Here is a 13,239-nt window from a genome sequence, read left to right on the forward strand (position 1 = left end):
TGAGGTGATTTTTCACAAAAACGGCGCTCTACAAATTATCCAATTATTATTATTATTATTATTATTAAAGACAATCAACAAGTTTTATCGTTTCCAGACTTCCACGATCATACGTCTGAATCAGTAGCTGCGTTTTCTTCCATAAAACGACTTCATGAATTAGAATGTAAAAATTTAGTCAAGTTTGCTTATGGATTAACAATGAAATCTCTTTGCCCAAGTTCTTTTGAAAGACAAAACGTGAAGCTTGTTCAAAATGTGTTTAATGAATTTGTTCAACAGGCATTGATGATTCTAGGTGAGCGACATAATATTCCCCATTATGCAACAACTGCTGATTTCATATATTTAATTCGCACATGGTGGGATATTGTCAATGTAAAAACTCCATTCAAGGGAATACGATTTAGAAATCCCCTTCAACAACCACTTTCTCTTAAACCTGGTGAAGAAAATGTAGCATTTTTAGAAAAAATTATTAAATGGTTAGATTCATGGAAAGCTTCAAATAATCATTTTAATTCATTGACAAGAGAAACTCACTTAGCTATTACACATACAACCCGTGGTCTTTTAGAAATGGCTGAATATTGTATAAATACTTTAAAGTTTAAACATTTTCTTCCGGGCAAAATTCAAACAGATGCATTAGAAGCTAGGTTTGGTAAGTATAGAACTATGGCGGGTTCACAATATTTAATATCAATCAGACAAATATTTGAAGTGGAGTCAAAGTTGAGGATACAAGATCTGCTAGCTTTGACGTTGTCTTCGTCTGCATATGGCCGTATACAGATTGACATAATTGATTGTGAACTTGAAACTGAACCCCAGGCCTGTACCAGTTTATATAAAACATTTAGTGAGAAAGATTTCCAGCAAGCAGAAGCCAGTCTCCCTGTTGTTACATATCTCGCAGGTTATTGTGCCCGAACCGTTTTAAAGAAACTTCAATGTACAACATGTTCCAATTCCATCACTGTCGATAAAATGTGATTGTAGTTACTCTCTAATAAGGAATATGGATCGAGGTGGTTTATTATGTCCTCACCCTGACATCGTCAATGCCGTCATTCATAACTATGTGACCGTTCAAAAGCTTTTATCAACCAAACTAGAAAAAATGTTTTTAGATTACAATAACCAGCGTGAATTAGTATTACAATTGACAATTGATGCTATCAACGATAGAGATTTTTTCCTAACAGATTTTAATTGTCCCGCTGGACATTCACCAAATATTATTTTGCACCATTTAATCAGATCATCTACAAATTCATTGTTAAATAATTATGTTAAAAAAAGAAATGATACCACCAAAAAAGTAGTGAAAAGTCGCAAAATCTACACAGTAAAAAAAAATATTCTTGACTGATTGATATATCCAAGCACATCATTCCCTCATCAACATTCAACATGTCAAAACAATATACCCCTACTACTTATATGTGTACTACTTTAGTTGTTATTATTTTCAGATGCACCCGCCAGCCATACAGCAGCCAGCCCCCAGCAGCCAGCCTCCAGCAGCTGCAGCAGACTGCTCTACAATCTCAGCGTCTACCATATCCACCAACACACACAACATTCATATTATACATATTCCCACACATATCATTATAATCTAATTTCATTATTAAATGCTATCAATTATTCATTTTGTTTCTATTTACTTTATTTCTTAGGACTAGTTGTTTCACAGAACATGAACTCTATTCATCAAATTTCAAAGTTAGTTCTGTCAAAGTTCTACTCAAGTTCTGTTATGTGAAACAAATTGTCCATATTGATATAATAACAGAATTTCAATAGAACTTTCATGAAAACATACATTGAAATTTGCTGAATTGTTTAAATTCTATAAAACAACTAGCTCTTAGACTTCTAAAAAATTCTTTTTTTAATACCTTTTATAATTATTATAAGTACCTACTTACTACTAATTATTATAAGTACTGTACTTAGAAATGTTGCATTTTTAACAAAGGAAATTAAAGATTTTTACTAAGAATTTTTCTTTTCCTTTTTTACCCGTCACTACAATTTTCCCAGTGTATATGTACCTATGTTTTTTGCACTTCAGTGTGTATTTAGTATAATATAATCTCTCTTCAGATCACTATTTTACCATAATTGGCATCTAATTAGATTTATTAATCCATGCTCATCAGCCTTTAGCGGCGGCCATCTTGATTCAGTGTCCTGGCCTTAGTTGTTCTAGGAGGTATTGAGGAGGTATTGGCTAAGCCCGTTGGTCCTTTAAAAGGCAGAAAACTTGTGCAATTCGGCAGAGAGCCAGCAACCATCGAACGATCAACATCTCTCCTGGACTGCCCTGACTGCCTTCTTCAAGCCTCTTCTGCCCTGGACCTTCACTGCAACCTGGCCTTCTTCTTTCTCCCGGCTCCCTGGCGTTCATCAAGAAGAAACTGTCACAATAGTCGAAGCGTCCCTAGTCAGGGCGCAGGTTCCCCCCTACCTTCCTCCCCCCTGCCTTATACCTTTCTCCCACATTTTCCCCATTTCTCCCTTCCCTATATTTTTTCCCATTTTCCCCCCACATTTTCCCCATTTTTCCCTTTCATAATTTTTCCCCATTTTTTCCACATTTTTCCCCACTTTTCATTTTCCCCATATTTTTCCCCATTTGTTCCATTTTTTCAACATTCTCCCTACTTTTTCCCGACCTTCCCTTCCAAGGCGTCGAAGCGGCCAGCCGGCCACTCCCGCTATATCGTCTGTGCGGCCGGCGACTACAGTGCCGTCCCGTACATTAATGGTAGGTAAACTTAAACAAACTTTATTGTGACACTAAATTCTTTTGAACATTGAACTAAAAATGATTATTTTATTGTACTTTGTATTTTCAGAAGATAATCAGAGTAGTCTAGAGTATATCGCTACTACCACTGGTACAGGAGATATAATTTTGGAATACGTACAACAAGATGAGATACTCAATACTTTAAATCAAACTGGTGAGTTTGATTTAAAGTATTGAGTAAATTGCACCTCGCATCCGATTTGTCAATCCCAAAACTGTATGAGCTCTATAATATGTTTTGTGGAGAAAAAGAGTATGCCCCTCTTTCGTTGAATCGTTACACTAGAATCTTTACAGAGGATTTCAACTTGTCGTTTGGTGTGCCTAAGACAGACACTTGTGGGACTTGCGTTAGCAAAAAATCTGACCAAATTCATGTAAATATGTACAAAGCTGCATTTGAAATGCAAAAACATGATAAGAAAAAGGCATCTGAATGTGATGAAACTTGTTTCATCACATTCAGATGCCGGCTAATAATGATGTCGGCTAACACAAAAAATATACCCATCGTGACAATGATGGCTGATAAGTTTGTTAATATTAAAGAATTAGGGCAGCAATTGAACTTTATACACAATACAAAAAACACTATCGGAAAAAAGGTTAACTTTCAAAAAGGAATTCGCTGGATAAGAGTGGAGGAATTCGGGATTTATAAATATCGCGAATCACTCTCCGAAGAAGAGCCTTGAAAGAAGTGGATCTTAAAAAAAGGTGTGAAACATTATCTTCCCCGCCAGTGCTGTCATCAAAAGTGAGAGATAACAAAGAAATCGATGCGGCCAAATGGAATGATATCCAAAAATTGTTACCATACCTGGATGAGGTTTTTCGTGGATTGATAGACTTAAGTCTCAAAAAAAAATTGACACATGCTCTGCTACCTTTTCTTTTCAATAATAATTATTATTTAGTTACTTTATATAAAAAAATGTTTAATTTGTTTGATTAAATAAAACAACAAGAATTTAACATGTTCTTGCCTTTCAATTCTGTATCTTCCTCACCTATCCCTGAAGATGGCATGAACATGTTAACTACATTTTTTTGTAGAAAACATGTTTATTTTAACTTTTAGACTGCAAAACTACTTAATATTACTAGATGTAATGTAAATTTGGTTTGTTTACTACACCATGAAGGATCAGTACATTGTATATGACATTCAAATAAAAAATTATAAGGCAAACGCAAAAGTCTAAATATCTCAGAATGCCTTCAATGTAAGTTAACAACTTCTTGCCTTGGGGCTTCTTATATATATCTCACCTGTGACAGGTAAAAACATGCTTTTTTGAAAACTAGCACTATTTGTTGAACATACATGCTTCTTTTGAAAAACAGCGCCATTTGTTGAACAAACATTTTTTGTTTGAAAAACAGCACCATTTGTTAAACAAACATTCTTTGTTTGAAAAACAGTGCCATTTGTTGAACAAACATGCTTTTTTTTAAAACAACGCCATCTGTTGGACGTAAGAGCAACTCGCACTATTGTTTCTCTATCTGCACATACATACTAAGCCACAGCAACGCGTGGCGGAGTATAGCTCGTTAAATATAAAGTTATGTATATGTATGCAATGTTAAAAATTTGCTGCGAATACAATATCAGTTGTAGCCACTGAAAAGATAAAACGATATGTATATACATGTATACTGGGCTAAGTAAGTTCAATTTTTCCTTATTTATGATGAAACTGATCATACAGTTATTCCGGTCATGTGGAATCTATTGAAATAAACCAAAAATAAATTATATGCAGGGGACATCTTGCTACAAAGTGAAATAAAATAGAGATTAACTAACTAACCATCATACCGTTTCTCCGCAAGGGTAGGCAGAGAGGATAGTCCGGCACGCCTTCCTTCATTCACATTCTACAGGGTTTTCTAATAAGAGGTGTTATTTTGATATTCAATCGTAAAAGATCAATGGTTTCGTTGCTTGTGTGGCACGTAGCGCCGTCTTGTTGAAAGTAAACGTTGTCCAGATCAATACCATCCAATTCCGGCCATAAAAAATCATTAATCATCTCTCGATAGCGCAATCCATTCACCGTAACTGTTGCTCCAGCCTCATTTTCGAAAAAGTAAGGTCCTATTACTCCGCCGGACCATAAACCGCACCAAACAGTCACACTTTGAAGATAGAGAGGCTTTTCAACAATAACTCTTGGGTTTTCCGAGCCCCAGATGCGACAATTTTGCTTGTTGACGAAGCCACCGAGGTGGAAATGGGCCTCATCACTCAAGATGGTTTGGCATTTGATTCACTCAAGTGAACTTTAATAATTTCAATGCGTTATTGAAGCGTGTATCGTTCCATTTTTATTAATGGCGTAATTTCTACTTGTCAAATGTCAAAAAATGACAGCTTCAAAAGTAACTTCTACTGAAATAGCGGGCTATTCAAAATAACACCTCTTATTGGAAAACCCTGTATATCCTCATACATACTCTTCTGTTATTCTGATTCTCAACAAGACCCAACTCAAGTATTTGTTGAAACAGAGGTCTCATTTCTAATACATTTTTTTGCAGGTTCGCCACATGAACTGGGCCCTGCCGTACAAGCAGATCCGTCGTGCCATCGGTATAGACTGGCCTGGCTACATGATCCACGAGTCAGGCTCTTGGTCTCCGCACAGGAACCAATGGGTCTTCCTGCCACGCAGGTGTTCCAAGGAGCCCTACAACGAGACCAAGGATGAGAGCAAGGGATGTAATGTGCTCATCACAGCCAATCCCGAGTTTTCAGACATTAACGTAGTCAATGTAGGTTCAAAAAAAGTACTTAACCGTTGTAATTCAAGCTTATCCATAGCGGATATGCTAGGAACTCACCGCAATTGGCTAGATTTGATGGTATTTTAAACCTTAAAAAATGGTTCTAGCATACTAAAATATATATGATTTAAATATGATCTAAATAACACATCTGCCCTGATGATGGACACTGCAATGCTGTCCGAAACGTTGGCTAAGGAAGGAGTTAGCGCAACACGGCATAATACCCCAAAAACAAATAACAAAAATACTAAAATATATTTTATTTGCTTGACAAGGAAATTATCCATCTTAATACTATTTTAGTTTGTTGTTTTGTCACTTGCAAACATATTTATTTTATGACGGTGAAAAAGCGCGTCGTAAATTCCATGTTAAATGTCATAATTGTTCATTTTCAAAAGTCACAGAAATTTATTTATTTTTATTAGCGCCCTTGAGGCGATTTTTCACGAAAACGGCGCTATATAATTCAGCCAAATATTATTATTATTGCAGGAAAGCCTTGTATTTCCTTGAATATAAGTAGCTATCATGGGGAAACTACATAGGATAGATATGTCGATTTTTATAAATATACACCGTGTTCCACGCTCATACTGGGAAACTTTGGGGAGTGATTGATTATTCATGTAAAACTTGGGATATAGCGCCGCCCCTGGAACCATTTATTGGGTAAGTAAAACCTCTGCCATAGGCATAGCAGGGCTGAGGTTTGTCCAGGTCGGATCAGGAGAGGCCGGTTATGGGAAACCCTATGATCTCTCCAGTCAGGTTCTCTCGACCTAATACGTTTCCAGAACTTCCTCTCCTTCATTTCCTTAAATAGACCCTCCACACAGCATCCCCAAATATGACATAGGCATGTCATCTATAGGGATGCTATATGGAGGATTTTTTAGGGAAAAGAAGGAGAGAAAGTTCTTGGAAGGAAAAAGGTATGAGGGGTGGGCAAGAATCTGAGGGTCAGTGTGTCCAGGAGTGACAGACGTATGAATCCATCCCTTCTACTGCAGCAACGGGCGATGGGACGAGAGAGTTTTGCTAGAGAGGTCGAAAAGTGTCCCTCAACCAGTCTCTCTCCCTAGAGGTGTTGGTAATCCAATAATTGGTTCCCTCGGCAGCGGTCTCCCAAATTATATTGCTATTTTATAATATTTGATGAATTTCACCCAAAGTAAGAAAAAATAAAGCTAAATTTTACTACACGATCATGCCAGCAACACACTTCTATCGTTTTAAAAAAAAAAAATTTAAATTACGTTTTTCTTCTCTAAATTGTAGAAACAATGTCACTATCCGCATCTGTCTGTTTGTGCGCTTAATTCTTGTAAAGTACGCAACGGATTTTGATAGGGGTTTCACTATCATTTTGAGAAATTTTTCCGAAAGGTTTATATATATATATATATATATAATACATGCGCATTATATTTATAGAAAGTAGACAAAGTCGATGTTTTGTAATAAAGTCTTAAAAATATAGTTTTGGGTGCTTACATTGCTAACGCTGGCTAAAACTTAAGAGATACCTACATCGAAATAATGTACTACGTTATTGTATATCTTTAAAAGGCCCACAGAAAAGTCCCCGATGGTATGTCAGTGCGAAAAAATTGATTTTTCCCATTTATTGCAAATTAATGAAGTACTTACCTACCAAAATGTTGCCATATGAATGTACCATATTTATTTTGACATTTTAAATGTCCTCAATAAACACTGATTCTCACCCCGTTTCACCTTTTGATCAAATTGCAATCATACTAGTTAAATTTAAACAGACGTACACAAACACTAGTCAACAGAGATTATAATGAAAATCTACACACCATTTCAACTGCAAAAAGGTTAAACATACACATTAATACGTATGTATGTATGTACTGTTCGCCCCTATAAGTTTTTTGTTTTGTTTTTTAGGTTGGTTCGCCTTCCCCGACTCACGGCTACTCTTCATTCAAGTTCATTCCAGGGAGCAATGACGAGGCCATAGTAGCATTGCGTACAATGGAGTTCCAGGGTACCACCGCTTCCTTCATCATGGCCTTCCGGATAAACGGAGAGATGTTGATGGAGGAAACGCTAATTTCAAACATGAAGTTTGAAGGACTTGAGTTTATTTAAACTCTAAGGACGGGTTGTTTCGGAGAATCTGAACAATTCATCAAATTTCAACGTTCATTTTCAAGTTCTGTGAAAGAGTTTTTTAAGTTCTGTTTTTATTTCAGTTTTGTCAAGCAACTAGCCTACAATGATATAAAAACAGAACTTGAATAAGTCTTTCACAGAACCCGAAAATGAACGTTGAAATTTGATGAATTGTTCAAATTCTCCGAAACAACCCGTCCTTAGTGAAATATTTGAGGTGCTCAGTTTAAGAGGGGTTAAAAAGCGATTTTAGCAGCTTCGAATAAAATCATAAAGTTGTATTTTTTTTTTACGAAATTTGAATTCTGTAACTATTTATTATAAATTTTAGTTGCCATAAAAACAAGATATTAAACAATACACCTACAGTTTGGCCTTATTTATGTAGAAATTTACTAACATGGAATTAAAAATGTTCATTACTTTGGCAACACCAAGGGTATTTGACATTTATTTTATTGTTAGAAATCGTCTTGAAGTTTTTTCCTACTACAATTTTTTTAATTTTCCGTTAATTCTCTCAAGATCCTAATTCTTTGAAGATCTCAACACAGTTCTCCTTAAAATCCGTGGTCACATCCAGGGGCGGTTCTTTAATGATTTTTGACTCCCAAAAATATAAGACAACAAGATTAATAAATGCATCAAAACAACTGGTCTTATTCTTAATTTATTTGAAATATACTGAAGAAAGCTTAACCCCCGCGTACCCAATTTCAACCGATTTATAACAAGTTTCTCGCTAACTAAAGTTTTTAAGTTCCAAAAAAATATATATGTTATTTTTTCAGATAATATCTGTACATTTGTTTTGCCGAAAAGTGAATTAAATAAAATTCCCTCGATAGAAAAAAATCACAAAGTAAGCTACGAAAATTATTAAAAACACGTTTTGTTGTTATTTAATATGTTAAAGGCATGAAAAAATTCAGTGTATCTTTAAATACAACTAAAGCATTTTTAGAGCGATTTTTGCTCTATTTCAGGTTGTGTTTTATTAAATATTTTCACGGCAGTCACTTACGTCTGTTCATTCCAATTGTTTTGAATGTTAGCGCGCTCTCTCTAACATTCGGATTTACATAAGTCCCTTTCAAACAATCGTCATTTGCTGCCCAGACGGCAAGCCTAGTGGACCTGCCCTAGTGCTATCGGCAACTAAAATTACGTGATTTATTGTAAATAATATTTTATTGCAAATATTTGAATAATTTATTTTACGTGTATAAAGCATTTATCGGTTAAATAATATTGTTTTTCAAAAATGTGAAATAAATAAGAAACATATATTAAATCTCCGAAGTCACACATGCTGCAATCTGGACGTTAGATTCTTGCTACTGAGGGCGTAAAATTTTGCATAGTTCCTGTTTATTTATTATCACATTAATATTAATATATTATATGCAATATATTATTTTCTTATATTATGTTACCATACGCTTTTTACTCCAAATAAATACTATTTTTTTTATTGTAAAACGACAGTTTTATTTGCAAACTTTCAGTGTCCGATTCTTAGTACCATGATATGGAATAATAATAATAACATAGCATTTATACAGCGCAGTGTCATTTCACTTCAAGTGCCAGTTACTATAACAAACTTAAAAATGGTAATTTAGTATTATTGATCATGTTCTTAAAATGAAATAGAATGGCCTGCATTAGCGCAGGTACATAACATTATGGGACGTTCTACCGTTCTGTATTCTGAAAGAGTACCACAATAATCCTAACTCCAATCTTTTGAAAAGTATTTTTAGGTCATGATTGATATTTTTTCCAACAAAAACAATTTTTTGTGAAGTTTCGATCAATATTATCAGCCGCTGTACCAATGCCAAATCTTAAATACCACCTGGGGTTTTTTAATTGTAGGAATTAACTTTTACAGAAATATCCGCTTGAATATATCATACACCGTCTACCTACTAACTAACGTACACGCAAATCAATCGCTCCGAACAAAACAATTAAAATATAAAGTTTAAAACGCTTATAAAACAAAGTTTAAGTTTTATCCGTGTTTACCACAGATGATTATAGTGTCACATCTAATTAACAAAGAAATATTCTTCAATTAAGTGATTAAAAAAGAACAAATATTGAAGTGAGGTGACAGATCAGCGTCATTTTACAGTGAATTTGTCATATTATCTCCCAGTTTAATTTGAAATTCAATCTGTTGGTGATATATAATTAATTATCAAAGTGTTCATAATTATTGGTCCCGTGATAGTGTTTAAAAATAATAAAATTACAAAAGTGAACTGATAATATTGAAAAGAACAGTAAATTATTTAATTTACAGGTGCTCGGTTATATTATAAGCCGTTAAAACCACAGTCCGCCGCAAGCCTTGGTTGGTTCAGTGGTCTAAGGCGTCACCTGAATTTGGTGCAGACATTTGATGATCCTAGGATCGAATCTTACCAAATCCAGAATAATAAAATAAAAGCGATTTTATTTTTATTTTATAATTTATAAAGTTCAACCAATATACCTAATTCGATTATCATCGTAGTGTCGTTATAAGGCGGGAAGTAAATATATTATTCAAGATGCACTGCAGAGTATGTCCAGAAGCCGTCCTTTCAGACGATTCAATATTTGTGTGTGCGACGTGTAAAGGCACCTATCATTTAGCCTGTGGAGGCATAAATGAGAATACATACCGTCGATTTACTCAAGAAAGGCGTGCCCAACAGAAGTGCAAGCAGTGCAAAAAGGATACTCGCTCAGCCGCCTCAAGTGCTACTATTTTAACGGAGACCACCAGTGATACCGCAACATTGGAACCATCAAAAAAAGTGACCAACAAAGCTTCAACGCCCACCTACCAACCATCAACTAATCTAGAAGAACTGCAAGAGTTAGTCATTTATAAAACGACTAATTTGGAAAAAAAACAAAATGATATTTTGGACCAAAATAATAAAATTCTAGAAAATATCCAATTCATAAGTGCGCAGTATGAGGACTTTCTTGCCAGATTTCGTAACATGGAGCAACGGAATGATGAGCTCACGAAGAAGAACGCCGTTTTGGAAGCCAGAATTACGGTCCTGGAGAATGGTCTAGAATTTCAAGAGCGTGCCCTCAAAGCAAATAATGCCGAAATAAGAGGCATTCCTGAAATCAACGGGGAGAATTTACAAGACGTAATGTTCAACATCTGCCAGACTACAAAATCCTCGATTCAAACTAAAGATATCGACTCTATCTATCGGTCAGCTAAAAAAAATAATAAACAGAATCATCCGAGAGAAATAGTTATCAAATTAAAGACGAATCTAGCTAGAGATCAGCTGCTAGCGGATGTGAAAAATTACAATAAAAATCAACAAAATACCGAAGACAAACTTAACACATTGAACATTGGAATTGCCGGTCCTCGCTCGCCTATCTATGTTTCCGAACAACTGACCTTTCGATCAAAGCAGCTCTGGTTTAAGACACGCCAATATGCCAAGGAACGTATGTTTCGATTCGCGTGGGTTAAAGGAGGGAACATATATATTAGAAAAGAGGCGGGATCAAATGCTATTCTCATTTCCGATGAATCAAAATTGTCAACACTGTGATAAAATTGTACCAATTTCGCTCTCGAGGTATATTTCGTCTCGCTTGTTTACTATTATATTTAGTCGTTGTTCCCGCTTCATCAAGTCTATTGCTTTCCACTACCTGCTAGGAACTTGTATTATCACCAGCTTCATAGTAATTTTAGGTGTCAATAAAACTAAATTAGATATTGTATTAAAACTTATATTATGCGAAAGTTTATCACAGCACAACGTTAATCTAAAATATAATAACTATGTTACGCAATACTACACTTATTTAAAATATACTAAATATGTTTCGTTTACCATATGATAATTATAATGATTCCGATATAAATTATAACACAAATGTTATTTATGATCTAAATAATCTAAACAAATACAATTGGGGCTCATATAGCCTAAAAATCATTCATCAGAATATCAGAAGCATTTCAAAAATCGATGATTTTTTATTATTTCTTGATCAATTTAATTACTCATTCGATGTTTTAATTTTGTCGGAATGTTGGATAAATAAAGAATACACCTCCAAAATTATACAAAATTACTCTGAATATCACACTAACATAAGTTTAAATAAATCAAGTGGAATCGTTGTTTACATCAGAGACGGAATACAAGCACAAGTAGATGAAATTTTATTATCACAAGCAAACTGTCTGAAAATTGTTTTGAACAACAACTTATGTATCTTTGCAATCTACAGATCACCCGCTTTCCAAAACATCGACACTTTTTTGAGCTCACTTCAAGCAATCATCAATAGTTCAAAAAAAATAGAACGTCAAATCATCATAGGCGATCTCAATATTAATACTATTCCCGAATACCATCGTCAATATAACGATTATTTATGCCTGCTTACTGAAAATGGATTCATTCAGACAATTAATAGCCCTACTCGAGAACAGGGCATGAGTAAATCTTGCCTAGACCATATCAATGTTAAAAATGTTAACCTAATCAACTCATTTGTTTTTCACACTACCATTTCAGACCACTACACCACAGCTCTCTGTCTTAAAAACAAACCTCCCACTGATGCTAAAATTAAATATGTCCCTCGAACAAATTACAATAACTTAGTCGAAGACTTGCGATCAGAAAACTGGCAAAACGTTCTAGACCAAATTGATACTGACTCAGCAATGAATGAATTTATCACAAAATTACATTCATATATATCTAAACACACTAGTCACATACACATAACAAATAATCAAGTAAAACTCACACCTTGGATCTCCCCTGGCCTTGTCAAATCTATTCACAGAAGGAATCAATTACACGAAAAGGCGAAAAGATGTCCTGAAAATATTTTAGTACAAGCTCATTATAAAAAGTATAGGAATTTATGTAAACATTTAATTAAATCGACCAAAGAAAATTATTATAAAAAAATTATTTACGAAAATAACTGTACGCCAAAACGTCTGTGGGAAACTTTTCGTAATATATCTAAAACAAAAATTAATAAATCTTCCGAAATTAAATCGTTGTACATTAATAATATAAACTGTTCAGACCCAAAAATTATGGCAAATTTTGCCAATAATTATTTCACTTCAGTGGGAGTCACTCTTGCGAAAAAAATTCTTGATAAACTTAATACTACTGAAATTGATCTCGCTAAGTTTACTACCTCTAATTTCGGTCATAAAATAGACAATGTACAAACAACGACAAACGAAGTCATGAAAATAATTGACGATCTTAAGTCATCAAATGCTTGTGGTCCTGATAAAGTCTCATCAAATCTGTTAAAACTTATTAAATCCTCAATCGCAATACCGATCGCGTTCATTTCGAATCTAAGCTTTAAATCAGGAATATTCCCCAATCATTTAAAACATTCAGTAGTTATATTGCTTCAAAAAAATGGTGACAAATCGCATGTAC

General features: G+C 34.5%; 1 protein-coding gene across 1 annotated transcript; it reads left to right on the forward strand.

Moving 5' to 3' along the window:
- The first annotated feature begins 5,342 nt into the window (after positions 1-5,342).
- LOC149408867 (soluble calcium-activated nucleotidase 1-like) lies at positions 5,343-7,746 on the forward strand. Its single transcript, XM_089650361.1, has 2 exons — positions 5,343-5,605; positions 7,541-7,746. Exons 1-2 carry the CDS (start codon positions 5,381-5,383, stop codon positions 7,742-7,744), a joined length of 429 nt encoding a protein of 142 aa, XP_089506487.1. The 5' UTR covers positions 5,343-5,380; the 3' UTR covers positions 7,745-7,746.
- Positions 7,747-13,239: the final 5,493 nt, after the last annotated feature.

Source organism: Hesperophylax consimilis, unplaced genomic scaffold (assembly GCF_061612785.1).
Source record: "Hesperophylax consimilis isolate HC1 unplaced genomic scaffold, BYU_Hcon_1.0 scaffold_47, whole genome shotgun sequence".
NCBI classification, from domain to species: Eukaryota; Metazoa; Arthropoda; class Insecta; order Trichoptera; family Limnephilidae; genus Hesperophylax; species Hesperophylax consimilis.

Excerpts from the sequence above, each read along its gene's own strand:
- LOC149408867 (XM_089650361.1), top strand. The coding sequence starts at position 5,381 with ATGAACTGGGCCCTGCCGTACAAGCAGATCCGTCGTGCCATCGGTATA. Across the intron at positions 5,606-7,540 it reads CAGACATTAACGTAGTCAAT|GTTGGTTCGCCTTCCCCGAC; the intron begins GTAGGTTCAAAA and ends TTTGTTTTTTAG.